This window comes from Populus trichocarpa, chromosome 11, assembly GCF_000002775.5.
Source record: "Populus trichocarpa isolate Nisqually-1 chromosome 11, P.trichocarpa_v4.1, whole genome shotgun sequence".
In the NCBI taxonomy this organism is placed as follows: Eukaryota; Viridiplantae; Streptophyta; class Magnoliopsida; order Malpighiales; family Salicaceae; genus Populus; species Populus trichocarpa.
The window spans coordinates 383,123-393,394 of record NC_037295.2 but is presented as its reverse complement, the minus strand read 5'-3'; the positions used below and the strand labels follow the sequence as shown (position 1 = coordinate 393,394).

Here is a 10,272-nt window from a genome sequence, read left to right as displayed (position 1 = left end):
AGGGGTAACTTTGAGAATTTTCAAGACGAGGCACAAAAATTAAAGAAAAAAAAGGAAAGAAAAAATTTTCACAAATGACACACATGAGGTATGTTCAGGATAAGCACTAACCAGGAATGGAGGGTTCATTGAGATAATTTAAAAACTGTTGTTTTTTTTTATTAGGTGATATCGCACGCACCATCTAATAACCATAATATTTTTTCACGTGCTGATGCGTGTAATATAATTATTTTTTATATTATTTAAATATTAAATGATAAATTTGCCCCTCACCCCGATCCAAGAATAACAAAAAAAGAAAAAAAAATGTAAAAAAAGGTAACCAGGACCATGGACCAAAGTTATGTTTGTTTTTTTTATTTAAAGAGTAATAAAGTAAAATCAATGTGATTTTAATAGTAAAAAACATAAATACCTCTGTATACCAAACCTCAAAACAATTATTACATGAATATTTTTTTTTACTTGTTCATAAAAAAAAAAAAAAACTTTGATACCCTCGTTAAGTAGCCCAATTGTTTATGATCTGAGAGGTAAAATCATAAATTTACTATTCAAATACATGGTGAATACGAGTTTATAGCTACAGTATAAACGTTGTTTGGACCTTTTTCCATTTAGTTTATTCTGTTATGTTGTGTGTGTGTAAAGGAAAAGAGAGAGACGAGAGATCGCGGGAGGACAGGAGGACAGAGAAGAGCCATGGCCGGTGATGATGAGAAGCCAAGCAGAAGCAGAAGCAGAAGCAGAAGCAGAGAGCGAACACTTGTGTCATGCTGCTCCAACAAAAGAACAAGGAGAGATATCCCATCTTCATCAGAACAGTCCCGTTTATCTCTTAATGATCTGCAACCTCTCTTGATTGAAATTCTTCATAGGCTACCCTCCACTCAATCTGCGTTTCTGTGCAAGTGTGTATGCAAAAAATGGTATTCTCTAATATCTTCTCCTTATTTTGCTGGTCGATTTATAACCCACCATCTAAATCTTCATTACAAGCAAAACCCTTCTGCTCTTCTCATCAGTTACTGGAGTAAACCCAGTTGGAATGTCCTGTTCACATTTTCGGATGAACCCATGTTCAAATTTCGTGGATTTGAGCTCAGCTATCTCCCTGAAAGAAATGGGTGTGTTAGGGTCTCAGCTATCGTCAATGACTTAATGTTATGCTGTGTAGCTAAGATTGAAATTGGAATGTTGCAATATTATATCTGCAATCCATTTACAATGCAATGGATTGCCCTCCCTTTGCTTGAAGCTGATTACATGAATGATTACAAGGTGGGATTTGTTTGTGAACCTTACTATTTTGAAGATAGTCAAGGAGAAAGTTTTATTAATAGCAAATATCGATTTAGGGTAGTTCATTTCACTAGAGTAGAATCTACGCAAATAGTTATGAAGACATATTGTTCAGAGACTAAAAAATGGTATAGGTCAGTTCTCGAAGGTTCCGAATTTTGGTGGATTACTGATGTTGTTGCACACAATGGGAAGTTGGTTTGGTGCAATCGTGAGCATATTTTTGCTTATGATCCCTTCAATCCAGAGCTATTCACTTCCATCAATTGCTCTTATATGCAAACCAGGTTGTTGCCCGCAATGGGAAAATGCTTTGGGGTGCGTCAGGGCTTTCTATGTTTGATGGAATTGGTAGGTGTGGGCATTGATCGGACTTTTCATATTTGGAAACTCAAGGATTATAATAACGGGGAATGGAGCTTGGAGGACCATGTTTCTCTCAATGCAATGATCCCTGAAAGTTCCTTGGTCCAGGAAATCGTTGATGGTAGCGAGAACAAGTTAAAACCGCTGGGTTTCCATCCAAGTGATGGGAATATTGTCTACTTGCACTTCCAAACTTATGTCATCTCATTCAACACGCGGACAAAAGAGTTGAAAATGGCTGGTAAGATTCCAGGTGTGAGAGATTCCTTTTGTCACGGAAAGGTCTTCCATGTTGAACTCCCATTGTGGCCTACGCCAATTGCGAAACCAATTGAAATCCTTCCATGCTATTGAGAACATGACTGGTTATTGTTCTGTACTGTTACTCTCAAATCTTCTCTCACTGCATTCATCTTGGTGTTGATGGTGTGTATTTCATCTACTGATGATAGTAGTATTATTGACTGCCATGAGCTAGTCTGTCGGTTGTTACTTGAATTAAGTTTTTCATCTGATATTTTCATACCTCTTTCAAGTTTATATTTCTATCTGGTCAAAGATCTCCTCTGCTTCTGCAAGCCTCTTGATTTTGCAAAACCAAATCATCAAAGTATGATAAGTTATACCATTCAACAAGAAATTATAAAAATGAGTATTTTCTGCTGCCCCAAATTCAACTTCCATGACAGCAATGTTTTTCATGTTCATTCAAAGAATATTTTTATGGGTTCTAGTTTTAGAGCTTGTTTTGATTCAATTCTGGTTTCTGTAAGTTCGTATATCATTATTAGTAAATAGTCTAGGACTTTCAAGCATCAATAACATGTTTTTGTAGGTTTTAATCTTAGGATTTCGGTTTTGAACCGAAACCTATTCTTGATAAAAATCATAATAATCAAAGCAGACTGACATTTAATTCTTGATCTATGCTTGGTTGTGCATAAAACCTTACTTTTTATTGCTTGAGATCTGGTCTGGATTGGTATTCATGTTGCTGGGTTTAGGTTTGAATGTTCTTCATGTTTTTTATTTTGTTTGTGTTTGATATGTTTTTCTTAAGGAATTTTTTAGTTTTTATGTTTTTGTTATGTTAAATCTGTTTTGGTTCTGGGTCTTTGTTTTGGTTTGTTGTCGGGTCAACCCATTCAAGTCAACCTATTCGGGTTAACTATGTCGAGTCAACCCACTTGGGGCAACCCAGTCAGGTCAGTCATAGGCCCTGTTTGGTTTGTCACATGTTTTTGTTTTTTTTGGCTTATGGTGGTATTTGGCAAACACTCTTTATACTTGTTTTGTTTTGGTTAGTTTTATTTCAAGAAATCTTTTTTTTTTTGCCAAATATAGCCTTGCAAAAAAAATATAAAAAAAAATAAATAAATAAATATAAAAATACAAAAAATAATAATAGTAATATATAAAAAAAAATTGTTTGTTAAATACGATCAGTCTCTCAAAAATATAAAAATTATATTTGTTTTTTTTTAATAAAATAATACATGGTATGTTTTATTTTTCTTAGCATGCATTTTGAACTAACAATCAGTTTTATTGAATTCTTGAAAATTTAACCAATATTTCAATAATTTATAAAATCTTAATTCAATAAATATTCTAGTATAAATATTGAATCTAATAATAGACCAATATTTAAATATCAGGAATTAACTAAGAAATTTTTAGAATTATGCTGAATATTCATAAATTTTAATTAGAAGTATTTTTCACCATGACGCACAAGCTATGCCAGGACACTTACATGGATCATTTTTATAAGAACTCATTGGGGCACATGAGCCTATAATAAATTTGAAAAACTAGGTTTATTCACACTAATAAATCTTCATCCAAAAATCATAGATAGATTATCGATTAGAAACCCATAAAAATCTTTAAACACAATAACATCTCCCTTAGGTAAAGTGTACTAAAAATGCTAATACATTCTCTAATCACAACTAGTCTCTTACCTTTAAAATCTCTCATAAAACCAATACATTTAATTTCTTAGCAACTTTAAACCCCCCCCCCCCCCGCGACAAGGCTTATGGAGTGGATGGAGGGAGGGAGGCTACTTGTTTATATTTGCTCTAATACTGTCCTTCAACATTTGACAGTAAATAATGAGAAGAGATGATCATTCACAAGAGAAAGCATGGCTAAAACTATCAACGCTTTGAAGACCATGTTATTAAATCTTGCAGGTCCAAACAATACCTATACATTTGAGTTTCTTAGCAATTTTGAACCAAACAACTTGATGATATCTCCCTTGACCCCCCGCCCCGCGTACACAAGCGACAAGGCTTATGGTTCCTGTTGGCCGGGAGTGGATGGAGGGAGGGAGCCTACTTGTTTATATTTGCTCTAATAGATGGATTTATCATCAGTCTTTGTCCTTCAACATTTGACAGTAAATAATGGGAAGAGATGATCATTCACAAGAGAAAGCATGGCTAAAACTATCAATGCTTTGAAGACCATGTTATTAAATCTTGCAGGTCCAAAAATAGAGGAGGGCAGGGGAAAGAAGATGGGGGAGGGGGGCGACGGAGAAGAGAAAATTGAAAATGGAAAGAGAGATCATGCCGAAGAGAAACAAACATCTCATCAACATGTCTTCACCATATCCCAGTAATCTCTCTTCAACATGTCTTCACCATATCCCAGTTATCTCTCTTCCTCCAGATTTATCAGAAGCATGCATATGTACGGTGATAAAAGCTAAATCATAATCTCTTCATTGCAGGTTCAGTGACCACCTAAAGAGTTGCATCTGTTGGATAGCAGCCAAGAACACGAAGAAATCTTGCAAATTCCTGGGCGAAGATAAATAAAATCCAAAATAAATTCAATTGCAGTTAACAAGTTCTGGCTTAATGTTTAGGGTATGTGAAAGAAGAAATAGGCAATATATCAGAGAGTACATTCAAAAGGCAGAATTATACGAAGTAGAAGCTTGAAGAAGAAACATATAGTCAGGGGTTCGCTTCTGAAATATAACAAGGATGATTTTTCTCAGAAGTGTCAGGAAATTTTAAGACGACTCACTGACCTGCAAATGTGCCAAAGCATGCTGGGCCCGAGGTTCTGCCATGGAAGCGTCAAAGTCAATGTAGAAAAGGTAATCGAAGTACCTGTCACCAGAAATACATCATCACTATTACACAGAATCCAGAATTCAAGAAATGGTATTTACATTTGAAACTACAGAAGACAGCATAGACCATTTAGCTGCAGAGGTCTTAGAAAGAAATGAGAACTCGAGATTCACCAAAAATTCATTTTAGTTTCAGTTGAGTGAAGTCTATATTTTGCATGTCGACAATAATGCAAAACTTATGGTGCAAAGGTAAATGGAGATGAACAGTATATTTTCAGCTCCGAATTGAGCACGGAAATGTCTCAAGTCTTGATGATAAGAAAACAGAAAAATATATACACTTTCTGAAAAATGACAAGCTTTCTGAACAATGACAAAGCACAAGACTTCCATTCCGAATGTTTCATGAAATGGTTTATCTCATCTTCTTCATACCAAAGACATAAAAGAGTGCTTTGAGAAATTATCTCACTCAACTCTAACCATGGTTCTATTTGCTTGATAGAAGAACAGGGTTATTGGCAGCATTTTTTCATATAAAGCAAAAATCCTTTCCAGTCATCATCTTGATCATTACAGGTGCATTAAATATAGGAAAACGCATGGTAATACGTAACTATTGCATTTTACATCTCTCTCTCTTGGGTCTTTCAACAGGTATTCTTCATAATTTACAAAGCTCCATTGACCCAAAGTATATACATTTTTTACTTCCTGGTTTTGCTATTAACTACCTATTTCTCCATATCTTTTTCTAGTGTTATTCTCCTTTTCAATTTTATTTGATGGTTTTTCCAAATCATTCATCTTAAAATGCATTGATTTTCATCAACAGAATCGACCGCCAGATATAAATAGTAGGTTAGCTCACGTCCAACCTCACAACTTGCAAACCTTCATCAAAAAGGTTAGCACTAACCTGGCACTTCCCTTGTTAGAGTCATCAACAACCCTTAATGGACGCTTTCTTTGAGGGCGACTCTCTATCTGAAAGTTGGTCAAAAAGAAAAAGAAATTGGTTTTTTGGACACAATTAAGGGGGAAAAATATGTTAGCTATTAGAAAAATTACCTTTGTCAAGTTGATGTCCCTCAAAGCAAACACTGCTAGAGCTTTGAACAGCATGCCAGGACCTTCTTCGAGAGTGAAAACAATGCTTGTCTAAGATGGGGAAAAATCATGACTCGGTAACAAATGTTTATAACAAATTTTTTGTTGATATGTTAAAAGAAAGTATACAGGACTGGGAGGTGGATAAGAGTACCTTATGGGGCCTGTTACTTCCAGGAATCATAGGTTCTCTTGCAAGTATCAAAAAGCGGGTAATATTATCATCATCATCCTAACATGTGTAAGTGAACAAAATCAGGCTAAATTAAGTTCAGTACGAGGAAAGTACTTAATTTTAAAATTCATGCAATAAACAGTCATGGGAAACTTAAAGGAGAAGCCTTACCTGGATTTTTTCCAATAGAATGTTAAGCCCATAGATGTCTGCTGCACGAGCGCTAGCGATTGCTCCAGTATCTCTTTCCCCATTTGCCACAACCATCTGTCCCCGAATATTTTAACATTTAGTACACGGACAATCTATAGCATGATTCAAGCTTAGTCAAAACAAGATTTGAAGGATCTGAAAATTACCTGAGCAGCACCTGCAGAATCATCAGCACTAACTCTGATGATACCTAATTTGGTCAAAGTCATCTCACATTGAGCAAGTGCCTACAAGTTAGAATATCTTTTAATAGAGCATCATATGTACTTTACTACTTTTGAATTTAACCATCAAGTCCAAGCATCATTAGTCGGTCTCATATAAAGTTTAAAGATCAAATGCTCGAAATGTCAAGAATCAAAAGTTGAGAAAGTAATTAGATCACACTAAAATGACCCTACATTGGCTGGATTAGCACTAGTTAATAGGTGTTATACAAGGTTAGAAATGATTTACCATAATGGAATCAGCTCCAAAGTTTTTAGTAATAAATGAAATTTCCCAAGCACTTTGACCACAAATTGATGAGTGTTTATATCTAACAGCTGAATCTCATGGTATACATCAGTAGATGTTTTCTAAAACAAACCAAAATTAGTACAAGCATTCATTGGAGGGTGTCTCCTAATCTAAAACAAACTTCCAATAAATTCCTGCATGCAAATTTTGGCTTTCCAAATCATTTAGTATCACTTTATCCAGAAAATCGTTAGTTATACTTGTAAAGGAAAACAGTAATGGTAATGACACTAACAATATCGGCAAAATTAAAATTTTGTATGTAAACGGATGCACTTCTCAAGGCAAATCATGATATTGCTCTTCATTAGATCAAACATTCTGGAGAAGCCTACCTCCATTTACTGTCTCATGCAAGCAAAAAAGACACCATTTTCAGAAGAGTAAATCAATAAACTGGGTATTTATTCCCTTGTCTAACATTCATATATGATCTACTCATAAAAACTATGTGGACCTAATAAAATTTAAGAGCGAGAGCAGAACTCTGAGTACAACTAACCTGGGGGTGGCTCAAAACACGTTTCAACTCCTCCTTTGGTACACCAGGCAATCCCAAAAGACAATGGTTAACTACCATCTGCACCTCCCCTACTATATGAAGCCTATGACGAAGGAGTAAATCATAATTACGGTGGATGCTGCCACCCACTGAATTCTCAATGGGGAGGACTGCTTTATCCACTAACCAGAGTTCAACTGCCTGGTCAATTGAGCACAGGAAAATATTGGTGACAATCATTTGTAGCTTAGTTTAACAAAGAAAAGTGATGCATAAGAAATTTATCAACCTTGAAAGCAGCTTCAAACTGATCACATGGAACAGTTTCGCACTTTGGATATGCTTTTAGCGCAGCAGCCTCACTGTATGCACCCGGTATCCCCTAAAAGTGGGCATCAAAGCTAACATAAGAATAGCACAAAAGACATGGATGTTTGGGAGAAGAATATCCAAGTGGTTACCTGATAAGCTACCCGTACTTGTGCACCATTTCCAGGAGAAGAAGAAAGATCTGCAGCGGACAACGGTTCTACAATACATAGCAAAAATGCAAAATGGATCAAAGAACATTTTTTGGAGTTTTGGAAATCGACACCAGCTTAATAGATTTTCTTTGTCATTATTGCACTGGCACAATGCATTGTTATTGCTTTGACTAACTTAACAGGCGACATGGTAATTATCCATCACGTGGTTTGAAGCTTGCAGGTATGAATAAGATCCATCACAAACCTCCAAAAGATCATACCCAGACTAGTGGACAAACTGATACAAATAATGGAAACCACTGGTTTCAAATTAATGATTGAAAAGGAATAAAATTAATTACTGCTAGAAAGATCGATCCTTAGACCAATTATGCATTCAGAACACGAAAATTAACCCAAGAAATGCTCAACTACATGCACTCGACGAGCATCTGCGACAGGGCTAGCACCCTATATAGAATTTTTAAATTTTCAACAAAATCTTCTTCCACAAACCTAGAAATGCCTGAATGCATGCACATTATGAGCATCCAACTTGATCGTGTCTTATATGGCATTTCCAGATTCTGAATAAATCTTCTTCTATAGAAAAAAAAAATCTCAACAAATTCTTCTTGTAATATAAACCTAAAAATGCCTGAATGCATGCCCTCTATAAGCATCCAACACAATCACCATCATATATTGCATTTCAAGATTCTGAATTAATCTTCTTCCCATAAATTGATCAAACATTCAAAATCATCCTAATAGCTTCAAATCACTAGTTATCTTCCAAATATAAATGGAAACACACAATTGATTCTATCAGCTAAATAAGATAAATCCATCCCATCATCCCAGCTATAACCACAATAACAATGACTAAGGACCACAAAAACTATAAAACAGAACCGAAAATCAATCTGCATTGCCAGCCAATTGATTATGTTTTGGTTTTCAAGTCCAAACCAAATTGAATGTTCAACTACAGACGCATATAAATTAGTAATCCACCGGTGAATCAAGGTCCTGTTTTACACTAAAGCAGGCTGTTTTGCTATTCTACAGCATACAAAGCTAGTAAATTTAAAACATTAATTCACTATATAACAATCCAAGAAGAATAAACAGCTTAACTTCAAAAACAGTGAATGAATATATAATAACTCACTAGGAAGAAGGTTCAAATCCTTGTGAAACCCTCTGGACTGAGTGTCCTGAACCTGATCAGTTGCCCTAGAGGTATCCACCTGAGGAGCTGAAGGCTTCTCATCTTCAACAGGAGTGATAGCTCTTTGAGCCAAAACACTTAAACAACAACATTCCCATTTAGGAAGCCTCTCAAGATCCCAATAGCACCTCAAATCCGCACATCTCCTCAACCCCAAATCTGACACGCCCACTTTAGAGTGAGGCCTTAAAGGGCTAATCCAGATGGGAGAAGCAGCCCTTAAAGCCATTAAAGAGTAACAAAGATTGCAACTTTCACAATGTATATGCAAATGTAAACCAAAATCAAAACCAAACCAAAACAAAACAACCTCACCAACAAGGTATTAAGAAAACATAAGAGAAGGGTTGTTGGTGATGGGGTTGTTGGAGGTGAGTTTTGGTGAAATCTCCTACAACATTTGTCAAGGAGACTCAAATAAATGGACCCCACTAACCCAAAAAAACCATACAACCGAAACCCACAATTCTATGGTCTCTCTATGTAATGAAAATCAAGAAAAGAAGTGATCTTTTTCACTTTTTGTTATTTCACAAAAAGAATTTGACAACAAAAAAAAGGGTCTTTACAAGGGATTGTTAGTGAGGTAGGTGAGCCAGAATTTTGGCTACACGTTTCCACAGATTCTAGAGAGAGAAATTTTTTAAAAAAAAATACAAAAGAGAAAAGGCTTTACAAGAGAAAGAGGCACTAAAGAGACAGCATTGAATGAGAAATAAATGTGTTTACTTGCTTTCAATGTCTCTAGTATGCATTTACAAGTAAACTCAATCTCTTACAGGAATTACCAAAGAAGAGGGTGAGAGGTGGTTCTATCTTGTGGTGGGGTAAACGTTATTTCTACCCTTGAAGATTTATCAATGTTTCACTTTAGTACCTATAGATTAAATATTACCAATATTACCTTTCTAGCAGGTCCCAAGTGTAATATGTCAGTTTGTTTCCCCCTTAACAATTCCTTATATATGTATATGTATATATATGTATATGTATATATTTGGATTTTGAGTTTTCTTAGGCTGCTAAGTGTTTTTGTGAAATATTATAGGTTTGTGGGGATTCGAGAGGAAAGAATGGGAGAAAAAGTAACAAAAACATGATGAAAAGAGAGATTTATTATAATAATATCGTTGTAAAAAACACAATTGAAGAATTTTGAAAACTGTAGAGGTAAGATTGGGAAATTTTAAACTTATGCAGGACAGGGAAATTATTTAATATGTTTTGAATTAAAAATACTTGAAAAAAAAAACATGACAAAAGTAAAGGCGCATGGTTACC

The 10,272-nt window shown here is 35.3% G+C and overlaps 2 protein-coding genes across 2 annotated transcripts; one reads left to right on the top strand and one right to left on the bottom strand.

Annotated features, from left to right (window-relative positions):
* The first annotated feature begins 620 nt into the window (after positions 1-620).
* On the top strand, positions 621-2,211 carry LOC18111235 (uncharacterized). Its single transcript, XM_024611850.2, has 2 exons — positions 621-932; positions 1,029-2,211. The coding sequence occupies exons 1-2, from the start codon at positions 706-708 to the stop codon at positions 2,023-2,025; spliced, it is 1,224 nt and encodes a 407-aa protein (XP_024467618.1). The 5' UTR covers positions 621-705; the 3' UTR covers positions 2,026-2,211.
* A 1,617-nt stretch (positions 2,212-3,828) lies between these two features.
* Positions 3,829-9,839, bottom strand: LOC18111236 (arogenate dehydratase/prephenate dehydratase 1, chloroplastic). Its single transcript, XM_006389546.3, has 11 exons — positions 8,932-9,839; positions 7,752-7,819; positions 7,580-7,672; positions 7,291-7,491; positions 6,416-6,496; positions 6,228-6,323; positions 6,036-6,113; positions 5,843-5,932; positions 5,691-5,758; positions 4,724-4,805; positions 3,829-4,487 (listed from the first exon to the last, which is right to left on the bottom strand). The coding sequence occupies exons 1-11, from the start codon at positions 9,218-9,220 to the stop codon at positions 4,431-4,433; spliced, it is 1,203 nt and encodes a 400-aa protein (XP_006389608.1). The 5' UTR covers positions 9,221-9,839; the 3' UTR covers positions 3,829-4,430.
* Between the last annotated feature and the right edge of the window lie 433 nt (positions 9,840-10,272).

Bases quoted from the DNA above. Each gene is read 5' to 3' on its own strand.
- LOC18111235 (XM_024611850.2), top strand. From the start codon at position 706: ATGGCCGGTGATGATGAGAAGCCAAGCAGAAGCAGAAGCAGAAGCAGA. The intron at 933-1,028 runs GTATTCTCTAAT...TCTTCTCATCAG, and splicing joins AAGTGTGTATGCAAAAAATG to TTACTGGAGTAAACCCAGTT.
- LOC18111236 (XM_006389546.3), bottom strand. From the start codon at position 9,220: ATGGCTTTAAGGGCTGCTTCTCCCATCTGGATTAGCCCTTTAAGGCCT. The intron at 6,497-7,290 runs GTTAGTTGTACT...TCTAACTTGTAG, and splicing joins GTGTTTTGAGCCACCCCCAG to GCACTTGCTCAATGTGAGAT. The intron at 6,324-6,415 runs GTAATTTTCAGA...ATTCGGGGACAG, and splicing joins ATTCTGCAGGTGCTGCTCAG to ATGGTTGTGGCAAATGGGGA.